Below are 15312 nucleotides of genomic sequence, written 5' to 3'. Positions count from 1 at the left end.
CGACAGTGACCTTGAAAATGTTCGCTTTTTCATGGTGTGTTATTTGAGAACAAAAAAGCTTGTCAAAACAAAATGAATGTCATACTTAGCTATTGTTTGCCAACAACAAATGTTTGCTTGCCACAAATCATTATTTTTAAGCTGTTGTTTTTGTGTATCAAATGATCATTTTTATTCTTATATTATACTATACTTTATTATACGTATTTTTTGCAATACACGTTTTTTCATTTTTGATGCAAATTATTTTCAATAGAATTACGTCGGAAAAAATGTCTTTTGGTCAAAAAATTGTTTATGTACAATTTTTCCCAATAAAATCACATTTTGAAAGGTTTGAAACTATTGGTTAAAGTGCATTGTGCATCTGTGTTTTAATTTAATCATATTTTTTAAAAAGTGGGCGTGTCCCCCAAAATGAAATTATGATAAATCGAAATTGAAAGACTGCATTCACGATATTAAAGGTACACCAGAAAGATTTTTGATTGGGGTAATTCTGAGCTAGGAAAAATCGGCGGGGAGATATTCCCAATGTCATTTTTTTCTCAAGAAAAAGTCGACCAGTTAGACTTCGAGATCGCTAAAAAACAAGTAGCTATAAGCTATAAGGTAAAGAATAAAAAAATAATTTGAATAGCTTTCTCTGTTTAAAAGGAAAATTTTCTAAAGTCATGTGAACAAAAACTTATTTAAAAAGCCGGCTTTGAGTTAACAAAGGTTTTATAGTTCTCAGTATAAAAGATTTATTAAAAAGTTCGGTCAATATTGTCTCCCATTGCTTTTGACGTTTTCTTTCTAACAGAGCCTATTGATGTGTTGCTATGCGCTCTATGTCAAGAAATTAAAAAACAACAGGGTAATAAATGTCTTAAAGAAAGGTTATTATGATAGTGATAAAAAAGAGACTTGTTCAAAGTCTTTCCCTTCTATTCTTTTTGAATTCAAAGGCTTCTGTTTTGATAACACTTGGTCGAAGTTTCCGCCCTACTGTATGAGGATATAAGGAGGCGTAGGGGGCGGTGTAACATGTTCCGAAATAGGCTATGTGCGCATCCTCAGAATTTATTTTGTTATAGGGGATACGTATCGTGTATGAAATTCTCGTCCGAGAGTTACCTCAAAATTGGGGTAACCAAAATTTGCATAAATTTACATATAATTTCGTCACATCCAATCAAAGAAAGATAAAAATGAAGGGATTCAGCAAAAATTTTGACGGGAAAACGGTATTTCGAACCCCTACAAACCCCCCCCCCATTGTATTGCTACGACGCATAATCAAGAAGAAAAAAGAAAAGACGGGGGTAAGTTGGGACAGAAATATTTCAGACGATACACATCCCCTATATCAAATCATATCAGAGAGGATGCGTGCAGCCTAGTTCCGAAACGAATCTGCTGAACGGCAGGGGTGATTTGAATTGAATTTAATTGAATATATTTTCGCTGCAACGCAAAAAAAAAGAATAAAAAATAAATCTCGATTTTGAAAAACATGAAATAAAAACGGTTTACATCCTGTGTGTGTAAGGAAGACATTTAGTACAATATTCCGACAATATTCCAGGGGCCGCGACTCGACTTTGAAAGTGGTAGGGCAATGGTTTAGTGTTTAAGGAGGTGCCAGCATGGTTGGCGCCGACGGGAGAAATTTTTGAAAATTAGCCCTTCTAGACTGCCTAAAACAGGTCTTTTTCAAGGTTTTTACGCAGAATTTAGTGGAATCAGTAAATTTTCTTTTTGCTTTGAAAAAATGTGGTCGGGCCAATGCCCGGGTGCCCCCGCTGCCGCGGCCCCTGTATTCAGCACTTTATTGCCTTATAGTAAAAGAACTGCCTTGTTTACTTGTTTAAGAACAGACTTAGCATTCGCCAAAACCGGTGTAGAGTTAGTAGAGAACGAAACGTTTGTCGCAAAAATGCAACCTCACCGTATAAATTCCCTACAAATTGAGTTTTTGATGTTTTACTCTGATGGCGTTCATCCATAAAGTAATATACATACAACAGGGAGGAGATGGGTAAAAACGTCAAAAAGGGGCACACGGGTTTCGAATTAAATCTGGCGCGAGAGAAAAAATCAAGTAAATAAAAGGAGCGATAAAAGGGGAAATGCCTTATAAAAGGTTGATAGATTTCCTTTCTTCTCTTTTGAAAGCCAGGTGTTCATTCAAAAGATGTTTTTCTATTTTAAATTCAATAAAAGAAATATGATTAAACGATTGACTTTTTATTTTAATGTTTTTTGTTTTCATAATGACCCATAAAGTCTGTCAAAATGGAAAAATGAGCTAAAATTGCTTGATACACGGCCAATTTTCGTTCTGTTTACTTGATATTTTTCGTGCAAATTTACATGGGATCAAAGCTAAAGCTAAGCAAAAATTTAATTCGAAACTTTAAAAATTTTGGCTCACATAGGAGAACTTGGTAACGAGGTAGCCTATACTAGACGTCACCCGCGTTTTTTCTACGCAATTAACGTCTATTACACTTTGCGACTTTTTCGAATGTTTTGAGCCCGGGTTTTCGGGCTCTGATTTTGTTCTCGGCAATCGCGATTTTGCCGTAGCTTTCAACAGCCGTGGTGGCGGGAGCTTAGGTCGCACTCAGTCATAGCTCAAGTCGTCTATATGGATAAATGCATCATGTCTTGACTGGAATTATTTAACTTTGCGAGCTGTTGGCGATGGAGAATTTTTTTGGATTTCGCTGAATTTCACATAGTTTGTTTACCTTTTTGCTTTAAACACAAAACAGAGATAATCTTTTTGGTAGCTGCAAATACATGGTAATCTTCTTTTTTTTTAATTTAGAGAAAAGTTACACAGTTAGAATGGAAAAGTTTGAAGAAAGTGTTAGATTCGCTTGTAGACATTTTGAGATTGAACATTTTCATGACGAGCAAATTGAATGCATAAGACAATTCTTTGCTGGCAAAAATGTATTTTGTAGTGTTCCTACAGGCTTTGGAAAAAGCCTCATTTATCAAAGCTTGCCACTGATACATGATTTTATGTATGAGTCTGTCCCAGACAAACCGGTCTATTCGACAATTTTAATAATCTCCCCATTGAAAGCTTTGATGGCCGACCAAATGAATACCCTCCAAAAGCAAGGATTCAATGCTAAAATCCTGAACTGTCACACAAAGTTAGATGACATTATAACTGATGAGGGCGGTGTGGCAGTCAGTCATCTTTTTTGTTCGCCCGAAGTATTAGATATCCCAGTTTGGAGAAATGCATTGTCATCCCAAACATTTAAAGAGAATGTCATTGGTGTTGCAATTGATGAAGCCCATTGTATAGTTGAATGGTAAGAAACTGTCATTTTTTTCAAACACTTCTCTTGTCAAAAAGAGTTAGCAAGATTCTCATTAAAACTATGGAAACTTTATAAGTATATAAAATTATTTCAGTCAGTTAGTGGAAATACCTCCATTTAAAGCATGTTCAAAGTTCACAATAACGATTTTCTTTTTATTACGGAAACAAGTGAGAACAAGTCATTAAAACTAAAAGTCAGCACTCCGTGTTTGTGACGTATGTTTTGTAATCAATTTTCAGTTTCTTGTTTCTACGCCATTTTTTAGACTTCTTAGTAGAAGAACGTATCATTCAATAAGGAATTTTATAACACTTCATGGCAGATTAAAAAGACACTTCCACTAACTGTCAGTTTTTCAAAGATGAGCCTTTTAGAAATTATCAAAATTTGCGTTACATTTCAAGCGTTCATTGAAAAAATACTCCTGAGTCTCTAAAAACATTTTTCAATACCAAGGCAAAAATTTATTCACACTTTTGACACTTTCGGCCCATAATAAAAAACAGGTAAGGTATTTCATTTCATTTCGGCATCTTTCTTTTTATTTTGTGACAACTACATTTTGAAGTAAGATGCTGTTAAAAAATTGTTTCAGAATTATATACAAATTTTTAACATATATAACTGTGTACAAAACATCATCAGCTCAAATTCGTATTTATATATTAATAAAGATAAAGATGGGTACGTACAATTCAAAGTTATAATAATTTAGAAATTAAACGTATCCTATCAAACATTTTTTTAGGGGATTGGATCAGAATTCTCAATCTAACCGCAATGCGTTCAGAAAATGGTACTACAAATTAGACCAACTTCGCTCAATTTTGAGACATGTTCCCTTCATTGCATTATCAGCAACTGTCACTGCAACCAACAAATTAAAAATTTATTCCCTTTTGTCTTTCTGTCATTCAAATACATTTTCTGTTGTAAAATCACCTCTGAAAGACAATATTAGATTCAGTGTCAACTATGTAGAAAAATGTCGAGTAGAAGAGATTTTTGACAACTTCATTGATATATTTCAAAACAATTTACATGATTACCCTCGAACACTTATTATTTGTCAATCACGCAAACAAACATCACTATTGTACAAACACTTCAAAGCTATTTTGGGAAATAAATTCTATGTGAGCTCGGTACCTGATGAACGTAAACGACGGGTAGATATGTTTCATGCTAAAACACCTGATCCAGTGAAGGAACACATAGTCGAAGACATGACTGACAAAGGGGGTAACATCAAAATTTTGATATGCACTTCAGCTTTTGGAATGGGTGTAAATACAAAGGGTATCACTCAGATCATCCATTTTGGACCCCCTCGATCAATAGAAAGTTACATTCAGGAATGTGGGAGAGCAGGGAGAGATGGTGAACCAAGTAAATGCCACTTAATTTATAATGGCATGCTTATGCTGTTTACAAGTGATGAAATGAGAACTTATGTACAAAATAAGGAGAGTTGTAGAAGGAGGCAGCTACGTGAAAGTTTCGAGGCTTCAGGAGAGGAGGGAATGGTTGGGTGTCAATGCTGTGACTATTGTTCAAGGGATTGTATATGTGATTTAAATCATGAAGTTCAGTTATTTGACGATCTATCGATGTGTATCAAAGAAGTAAAGGTCAGATCTATCACCAAATCCCAAAAGGAAGATGTTGAGCAAATATTACGAAATGATTTAATGATACCAACTTCAAGTAAATTATCACTGCCTACAACTTTGTTTTCCTTTAATGAACTTCAAATTCAGCAAGTAATGTCAAATGTTGATAAAATTTTTAATCTTGTTGATGTTTACAACTACGTTGAGGTTTGGAAAAAACGACATGCTGTGAAAATCCTCAATACTATTAGCTTGGTTTTTGGAGATTGTGGTTCTTTAAAGGAAGATGACAATGATGAGTTAGAAGAAAATTTTGTAGAAGAACATTGGCAAGGTTTGATTGTGTCAAATGAAAGTGAATTTGAGTCAGATCCAGATTATTCCAATATTTACAATGATGATATGACTGATGATGATGATTATTATTAATAAAATTACATAAATATAAGTGAATTTTAATAGTATTATAGTTTCAACTGCAACATAACATTCGATATTATACAGTATTTTGTTTGTAAGTTCTTATGTTTATAAGCTAGATAATTTACATTTCATTGCTCTCCACTTTTACATAATGCTTTATTGCAGGGTCCTGGTATTTTTTCAAATTATCATAATGAAATCAGCATTACTCGTTTTTGTTTCAGAAGCAAATTTGCAAATTAAGATCAATTTTCACTCATTGATAATTCTTATAAAACCTTGTTTAAAATAAAGTACATAAATAGTCATAACAATTTATCTAGCAAACATTCCTGATTTTGTCTTTTTTTTGTGCAATTCAATCCATTTGTATGTTTCACTCAAATTTAAACCTTCCAAAAGGCTTTGTGAAAAGTTTTTGTAAGTCTGAAATCGACGACCAGTTTCAAAGACCAAAGCTTTTCCTTCAAGCATTTCGCCAACCAGTTTTCTCAAGTCAACAGTGACATCAGCCTTCTTGTGGTTACCACCGCCAATATCCATTTTACCCACCATTGCATCAAAATTTGCAATAATTTCTTTGTTCACCTCAAGGGAACGGCAAAATCTATCTACAGCATGTTTATTAGTGTTGTTAGGACCCATTTTACGTAATCCTACTTTGATCAAACCATTGAAATGTTCCAGGGATAGGTCCAAAGGGATGTTACCACCTCTGCCTTGTTTGGACTTGACACTACGATTCCAAATAAGCCGTTCAGCATCACGCGGGGATAACAGAGCATAGTACTGAAAAAGGATGTACAGACTTTCTAGTGCATATTTATCACTATGTCCATCTGCTCTAAAATAAAGTAAAAAAAACTTCCATTGTCTTAAAATTCGTTGACCATCAGCCTCAGAAATAGCATCATGAAAGTTCCTCAACATTATCCCATACTCTAAAAAAGCAATCTGATAATTAAAGCAATCATCTGATTGATTTGCACCAAATGATAATGTATTGCATTCCACTTTCTTGTAAACAAAATTGTGTTTTGTCCTTTCATGAGTGAGTCGTGTTGCACCATCCAATTTAAATAACTTATCACATCCTTCAAAACGACATTTAAATTTTCCATCACTGGTCACATGGGACTCAGTCGACTCTGACTTTAAATCGTGAATGGAGTTGTTCCAATGTTTGACATTTTCAGTTCTGAAATATAAAACAATGAAGATTATTTGATTTTTAGAGCTAGATAAGCATTATATGCAAGGCTTTAAGAAGAAGAGGTTCTATAAAGACTGATAATTTGTAGTTCCTTTTGGTAAAAAAAAACAACACAAAGCTTGGATTGAAAAGAGCTTTGTATATATTGCAAATTTGTCTTTAAATTAAACACACCTATTGATAAATTTATCAATTATATTGCCACACAATGTTTTAAGAAAAATCTTCTTTAGACTGGTATCATCGCTTTTTCTAAGTCTTTCAAGCTTGTCTTTATATTCCTCTGATGGTTGATCGTCAATATTATTCATTCCCATTATCACACATGCACCAGCCACTAATTTCGAATCGATCTAGAAAAAAAATTGGGACAAGTTGAGAGGTTTTGTATGCACTTTCTTTACAGTATCTTTCATATTCTGTAGAAAAGATATATGAGTTGCAGCACAATAAAATAATCCAATTGAATTAAAATTACCTCAACGTCCATAAATTTCTTGACAGCACTGTATCGATCTTTTACCTCTTTCCCAACACCTCTTCTATCAATTGCAATCTTGTCACTAAACAGGGTGTTTTTGTCCATGAAAGACTTGCCATCGAAAAAGTGATCCATGCCAATCTGGTATGAAATGTCATATTTTTAATACAATATTTTAAAGCAGATCATGGTCAAATTTAGACTCTAATTTTTTAAATCTAGGTGAATTGCATTTTAATTTTCTAACCTGGAGCAGTTTCATTGATGTGTGGAAATCTGCAACCTCAAAATGTAAGCCTTCCATTCTTTGCTCTGAATCAAAGCCATTTGCCACTTCCAGCAATGAGTTGACTCCTCTTTCTATTGTAAGCTGATCTCCTGAAGAAAAAAAAATAGTTCCTGTCATTTAAATCCTCACAAACACTCAATATGAAATATAATGGCAGTTGTTACTATCCCTTAAGGGAACTTAATTAAAAAAATTAAAAAAATTCACTATTCGCCAAAATAAGTTCCCGTCAAAATTGAAACCATTTAGGATATTTGCTGCCCGCCAAAATTAGTTCCTGCCAAAAAAAGTTCCCTTAAGGTAGTATTTTTTTTTACTTTGGATTGCTCTACTTACCAACAATACCCAATTCATTACAAACAATTTCTCCACCCTCTTTTTCATAACGTGGTTGGAATTTTTGAATTTCACCCAATATGTTAAGCATACCATCACTTGTATTCTCGTTTTCAAATAGGACACCAAGGAATGTCTAAAATAGAAAGAACTTATGACCCTTTATTCTATATCCACTTTTGTAGTAGTGTAAAAAATCTTTTTGGAGGATTATTTATGAAATTGCTCATATTATCTATCAAAGTTTTTTGCATTTTATGATTAAATTTTGATAAGAAAAACAACAATGAAAGATTCAAAGCTTTTAACCAAGTAAAGTATTCTAAACTTACAGTTTCAGTAGGTTCTGATAATAAATGTGAATATCGATTTTCTATATGCTTGTCCGTGTGATCTTCCAGAAATTTCAGACAAGGTATATATTTAGTTACAACCCGACCAATGAGGGAAATGTAATTCTTTCTTTGAATTAATTGCTCTGCGTCACTCGGCAAAAAAATTGAATTTTCCAAGTCTTCTAAACTTCTGTCATTGACATCAGAAAAATCATTGCATGGACATCTGTTCTCAGTTGACATCCAGGATGTCCAATGCACAAACTGAATAAAAGGATATGAAATAAAAAGAAATTTATTCAAAATTTATGAGATGTATAGATAAATTTCAGTAATTATCGCTTATATGTATTCCAACAAAATCAAGTTTTAAAGGATTTAAAACAGATTTGAAACTGCCATACCTCATCCTTATTTTCAAGGGTCTCATCATGGGTTGTCTGTTTTCTTGTCCAGATTATCGATAGTCACCTTGCGCCCATTATCAACTGGCCGGGACTTTGTTGGTTTTGAAGGTATTTTCAGCACAGCACTGCGTAATTCGAGCTTCAAAGAAAAAAAAACTATATATAATAGATATTTGGGTTAATTACTTCAAAACTTCAAATCTTAGTGAATTTGTATTTTTGAAGGAAAATTAATCCATTAATTTTAAAGTAATGACACAAATTCATATTTTATAAAGCAAAAAAAGTCTCTAAGTTCATTTTAAGGAGAAGTATCATTCTATCATAATGAATAACAAGGAGTACGTGAAAGTCTCATTTGAAATGATTATAGTCAATAGTTACTTTATGATCAGAAAATCTATTGTGTTGACGCTCTTGCTCTTCATCGCTGTCACTATCTGGTGCTATGTTAAATCTTCCCAATTTTTGTGACTTAATAACTTTGACTGGGATTTCTGCGGTTTTATCAAGAGATATCCTTGGAACGCGTTTTAGTGTGTGTATCTTCTTCCTGCACAGTACTTGAATGAGGTTTCCTTCATTTTCTTGAGCAATTCTCTCTGTTTCAACTTCAACCTTGTCTTTCAGCTTTTTATCAAAATCTACACCATACTCATTCATTTTGTTGTAATAGGTTGTAACTGAAGTGGTAAGACGTAGAGGCTGTAACCTGCGGATTGTATTCTAAAGGAAAAATAAAAAATGGCGTGTTTTATGATAGCTACTAGACTATTTATAATTATTTCTTTGCAAAAATTAAGTTCTCTTAGGAATTAATAAAATTTTGAATAATTTTTCATTAAAATTTGTTCCTTTACACTAGAATGATAATTTTTTATTTAGTCTCCTGTGCATGGTTAACACAGGAATAGATAGATTAATATAGACTTGTACGTTAGTAAACGTTGAAGAAAAAACTATTTATTAAATAATAACTTTTTTGTAGTTGTTGATAGAATTGCCTTCAGTTCTCTTTATTTTTAGCTACTATTTGAACAGCAAAGCTTAAATGAAATTATGACAGAATATTTTAAAGGCAAACAAGAATGCACACAAAAAATATAGACTTGTTTCCCATTTTTCATTTTAGTGAATAAATATAAATTGATTGACTCACGGTATGACTTGAATGTTGCAAAATGGTATTGATGAGGATTTGATATGCATTCATATGGCAACAGCGGTTTTTCAGTAGAACACATATGGCAGACGATATTGATGCCTTCCAATGGTTTGCGAGGTAATCTTTCTCATTCTTGATTGCAATCGCCATTAACAAACTCTTGCTGAGTGGGGCTTTGTTTTCCATTTCTTTCACCAAATCTTGAAAGCTAAATATTTTCATTTTTGATTTTTGAGTTGTTCTCAGGATTGATGGTTTTTTTCTTGCAGCACATGTCATCTGCTTCTTTTTGTACGTCTTTGATGACCAATTTATGTATAATTTCCTTCATTTTAGGCTGTTTGTATGCTGCCAAAACCACATCTTTGATATTCCCACGACAAAGGGCCTTCCCTATAGATGCAAGTTCTGGAGGTAGTGTACGCTCCTTTGACCATCCTTGTGATGTTATTTTCACACCAGTATGGAGGTGAGAATTATCAGAATCAACAGAAGTGTTTTTGGAATTACATGTATTGTCGCTGGGTATACATATGGGAGTTGGGACAGAGCAGTTGGAAATTGGCCTGGTTTTCTCAAGTTCTTTCTGTTGTGGATTGATCATTTCTTCTCGTAAAGTTGAAATTTTTGCGAACAAATTTTTTATTTTGAATAACGAATCTCTACACTTTCTGCAAAGTTTATCATCACCACCTTGACTGGCTATTCCGATACGATCTAGCACTGGCTTTGGCAAGAACTGATCAGCAGATCTTATCACTGGATTGACATTATAAACATGCTTTCCACTGACTGGAACTGGTGTTTTACATGCAACACAGTTTGACTCTACCTCTATTGACCACTCAATATCTGGATCTAATAATGAAATAAAAATTTGTCCCCGGTCAAATAATGCTAAGCGTGGCTAGTAGACGAGTTGCCACTTCCATGGTACAGGAGGTTATTTCACATATGGTCTATTTCACATATGGTTTATTTCATTGTTTTTGATAAATTAAAGAGACCTCTTGTACCCTTATAATGTTTTAGGTTTTTAAAAATGTTTATAGTTTTGTCTACCACAGGATTCGGACCCAGACTTAACACTATTTTACCAAGGACGATGGAATAAGTCTTATGTTTAAGGTTTGCATCTCTTCAGTAGAGGCTTTCATAAACATAAAATCTAAACCATCTATCTACTGTCTCTTTCATAGTTTTTAACTAGATATATACAATGTGTAATTAGAGAAAAATAAATAAAGTTACTGAGCTGTATAACTATCAAACTTACTTGTTAATAATTCATCCATCATTGATAAAAAAAACTTCCTTCATTTAAAAATATTTCATGTGCTACACAAAAAAAAAAAAAAAAAAACACTGCAAAACTTGACTGACTGCTGTATTTTTTCCTTTTTTTGGCTGTCTAAAAAATTTGCCAAACCTTTGAACCAAAACAAAAACAGATTCCCTTGCATTGCTTTGTTTATGTTTTTTCGTCTGTATCTCCAACGCTCCTCACTCTAGAGGTCTACCATTTTGCGCACCACCGTTTGGTTTGTTATGATTTGTTTTGATTTGTTTGGGTCTGTCCGCCATGGAGTTTACATATAAGGGCCCACTATCTGCCCGAGACCGATCGCACCCTCCACCGTTTGGTTCCTTATTTTCAAAAGCGCACCAAAGTGGAACTCACTAAGAAACGGGATAAAAAATCTCGGTTTTTAGTGAGGCACTCGCTAGTAACGAGGTGGCTTTTCTCGGAATTCCCGCCCTAATAATGGTAGCGACACTGCACGGTTTAACATTTGCACATGCTTCACTCTAACAGTCGGATCCATCTAGAATATAACATTTATTTATCAAGCATTTATGTATCATGCAAAAGGGCCTATCTCGGCATGAGTCTTGAACCTTGTATTACAAGATTATCCAGTCATTATACGTATGTACCCGACTGTATGTCTTCTCGGCGCTGTGGAATGTAAAACCGATTATTTTTTAATCTAATAGGTTTGCTTATCACCTTCTACAGGTATCCCCTAGATTTGACACTGATTTTTGTTTTAGAATAAATTTTTAATAAGTTATTTTCAAATTACCTGAATATATTTTCCAAAAAAAGTTGTAGAAAAGTGGAGCTGAGGCATAAAACAGATAAGGTTTTTAGTGTGTTTATAAAAGTAGTATTATGGCGCTAGGCCAAGGGCAAGGGCTACCACACAGAGATCTATAAAGCCCAAAGGGCTAGTTGGCTAGTTGTGCTATAGCTGAAAAGTATGGTATATTTCGTTAGGAAATCCTACCGAGGTCACGCATGTGACATTGCAATAGAATTTCAGTGCTTGACCAATATCTGCGATCAGAAGAGCTTCACCGTGTCAATTTTTGAAATCAATAAAGTGAATAGCAATATTCAGTTTTTTTGCTTGTAAAAGCTTAAAGCACTCTAGTCCATCTAGCCCTTCGGCATTATGGCTTTATACAGAAATCTGTGTATTGATACTGCCTGTATACTACCAGTATATATATAATTCAATGAAGAATATTGAATATTTCTTCAGCCCCAAGCTAACATGATATCAGCTGTTCATAATTTTCTTACGCGCACGGTAAACCTCTGAATGCGCTTGAAAATTATACCTTAAGGGGATTAATTTTCATGGGGATTATATTTCGCAAATTTCGCAAGTTTTTCCTAAATTGGTGAGTTTTTCCGAAATTTAAGAAAATTAAATCCTCGCGAAAATTTTAAAAACCTTTGGATTCGCAAAATTCTCAAAATATAATTCTCTTGAAAATTTAGTTTTTATAAAAGAGCTCTACAGTTTCTATTTTTGAGAAAATCACAATTGTTTGAAGTTTTTTATTGGTCCACTGTTCGCTCGGGTAACTTAATGCATGTCCCAGAATTGCATTAATTTTTCCGCCACAGCTCCAGTCCCTAAACCATAACAAAATATACATTTTTGGCAGCGCATTTGGATGTAGAATACCGTATTCGGTGTAACTTAAATTCTTTCTCAGTATAATTAGAGATATCTTAAGAAAACCTGATTATGACGTCATGATTGATGATGTCATAAATACAAAAAGTGAATATCTAGAATATAAATCAAAGTTACAAATAAAGTTCATTTAGATGTAAAAAAGTTTTAAAAATTTCCCAAAATTAAGAAAGCAAAATTGCAAAAAATTTTGCGATAAAATCATCAGCAAATTCATTTTTTTTGAAAAAAATTCTCCTCCTCTGATGAGTTCTACAGTGCGTCACAACAGCCATATAACCAAAACTCAACATCTCAAAAAGTTGTCTTTTTGATTTCCCAAACATTCGTCTAAAGTTCACTTCCACAATAATTTATGTAATTGCAATTTCGTTCGTCCACAGTCGGCTTCCATATACATTGTTTTATTTACGACCGAAGTGATACTAAACAATCGGGGTAAGTGGCGAAGCAAGCAGATTATTCGTAAAGTAAAACATATTTTTGCATTGATCAAAATAATATATATTTATATTTCTTATTCAAACAAAAATTCATTCTTCTTCGCGAAAAAAAAAAAAAAAAAAAAAAATTAATATTACTTACATACTAGACGCCCCGTCTTTACTCTCGTTTAAACGATCTCGGACGGCAAAAGCCCGTCGCCCACCCCCCAATCCTTTAATTGCTTTATCCAATAGTATTTAAAAATTATGAATTTTAATAAATTACAAAAACAAAAGTTTGATACTTATTAGGGAAAATATCAATAAATTCCTAGTTTCAATTTTCAGTGGGCGTTTTTCTAGGGCTTCGTTTATCGCCATTTTTCTTCACAACTTTCTCGGCCGCTCGTAATAATTATACATTGCCAGATTTGGTTCTCCATTGTTCAAGTCAGGATCGATGGTGACGTCACCTAAGCAAAAAAACAAGGATTTGTCAGTTTTATCATAATTGATTTGAGAGTTTCTTCGCGCCCGACGCCTTTTTCGTAGATATCGGAATACTTTCTTTATTTTGCGGGATTGATGGTAACTTTTCATCTTCGTTATTTTTAAAATAAAGCACAACCGAAAAAAAACGAAACTTCAGAAAGTTGTGTATTTCCAGTGAGTAAACGATTCTGACAATTAACAAAATTGATGATGATGATTTTTTTTGGTCAGGCAAATGTCTCGTATTGAGGCTTCTAGTCTTGACCGCTAAGCCTACGCGAGATTGAAGCGTTTGGGTAAACGAGACAAAAACTCCAAAAAAGGGTGTTTTGAAAGCGTCGTGCGATCGAAATATCGGTTTGTGACGCACTGTTCTATCATTGGTCCAAATTTCTGAAAGCTTTGAGTATTAGTTCTTGAGATATTCAACTTTTTAAAATTATGACGTCATAAATAATGACTTCATAATCACGTTTTCTTAAAAAAACTCAAATTCTGCTGAGAAAGAATTTAAGTTACACCGAATACAGTATTCTACATCCAAATACACTTCCAAAAATGTATAGTTTGTCATGGTTTAGGAACTGGAACTGGGGCAGAAAAATTAATGCATTTTTGGGACATGCATTAAGTTACCCGAGCAATTTTTTAGTTTTGAATTTTCGAAAAAGCCCACTTCTCGCCAAGTACAGCCATTTCGTTGTGCAAGGCACTGAGAGCCACAGGTGCCAAAAATAAATGTGAAATGCTGCAATTTCATTGGTGGAAATTTGATAAATAGCTGCAAAGGAGCGCCGGAAAGCAATCACAATCAGTGTAGAAGAGACCGCATTCGTTTTTGTTGCAGATTTCAATATAAACTTCTCTCGCGATTATTTGTCAATGTGTTATGTCAACTTGTCAGCATTTTTCTGTTGTTAAGGGAATAATGAAGGAGGTAAGACTAGCCTAGTTTCTGATCCTGATATAGTAGTTTAAGCTTACTCTTGTCTCGCGAATAGACAAAGGGGGGGGGTCCGAATAAGCAGGGTGGTAGGAAANGTTCGTTCGTTCGTTCGTTCGTTCGTTCGTTCGTTCGTTCGTTCGTTCGTTCGTTCGTTCGTTCGTTCGTTCGTTCGTTCGTTCGTTCGTTCGTTCGTTCGTTCGTTCGTTCGTTCGTTCGTTCGTTCGTTCGTTCGTTCGTTCGTTCGTTCGTTCGTTCGTTCGTTCGTTCGTTCGTTCGTTCGTTCGTTCCCTCTGGGTACCCCGGTGGAGGTCCTTTAAATTAACCCATTTCGTTCGTTCGTTCGTTCGTTTCGTTCGTTCGTTCGTTCGTTCGTTCGTTCGTTCGTTCGTTCGTTCGTTCGTTCGTTCGTTCGTTCGTTCGTTCGTTCGTTCGTTCGTTCGTTCGTTCGTTCGTTCGTTCGTTCGTTCGTTCGTTAGTTCGTTTCGTTCGTTCGTTCGTTCGTTCGTTTCGTTCGTTCGTTCGTTCGTTCGTTCGTTCGTTCGTTCGTTCGTTCGTTCGTTCGTTCGTTCGTTCGTTCGTTCGTTCGTTCGTTCGTTCGTTCGTTCGTTCGTTCGTTCGTTCGTTCGTTCAATGTGACGGAGCCCAATTTTCGGAAAAAATTTTGCCGGAAAAATTGGTTTTTTGGCACTTTCTCAAGATTTTATCATTAGTTTTTTCTGATTTTTTGCTCAAAGATGCGTATTAACAATGCCCAAAACATGGCCGAGGCCGATTTTTGAGAAAAAATTTTTTCTGGACGAAAATGCCGAAAATATGCCGGAAATCGCCGTTTTTCTGGATTTTCATTGGACTTTTTCCTTAT

At 34.4% G+C, this 15312-nt stretch overlaps 2 protein-coding genes across 2 annotated transcripts in view; both read left to right on the top strand.

Moving 5' to 3' along the window:
• LOC136814452 (uncharacterized) overlaps window positions 1–15312 on the top strand; it is a 792139-nt gene that overhangs the window by 457182 nt on the left and 319645 nt on the right. The gene's annotated exons all lie outside the window — the stretch shown is intronic.
• On the top strand, window positions 2725–5374 carry LOC136814482 (probable ATP-dependent DNA helicase RecS). Its single transcript, XM_067071036.1, has 2 exons — window positions 2725–3320; window positions 4081–5374. Exons 1-2 carry the CDS (start codon window positions 2791–2793, stop codon window positions 5372–5374), a joined length of 1824 nt encoding a protein of 607 aa, XP_066927137.1. The 5' UTR covers window positions 2725–2790.

This window comes from Clytia hemisphaerica, unplaced genomic scaffold (genome assembly GCF_902728285.1).
Source record: "Clytia hemisphaerica strain Z4C2 unplaced genomic scaffold, Clytia hemisphaerica genome assembly, whole genome shotgun sequence".
Taxonomy (NCBI): domain Eukaryota; kingdom Metazoa; phylum Cnidaria; class Hydrozoa; order Leptothecata; family Clytiidae; genus Clytia; species Clytia hemisphaerica.
This window is presented reverse-complemented; position numbering and strand designations above follow the sequence as displayed.

Coding starts and splice junctions, on each gene's coding strand:
- LOC136814482 (XM_067071036.1), top strand. CDS start 2,791: ATGGTAATCTTCTTTTTTTTTAATTTAGAGAAAAGTTACACAGTTAGA. Junction 3,321..4,080: donor GCCCATTGTATAGTTGAATG/GTAAGAAACTGT, acceptor ACATTTTTTTAG/GGGATTGGATCAGAATTCTC.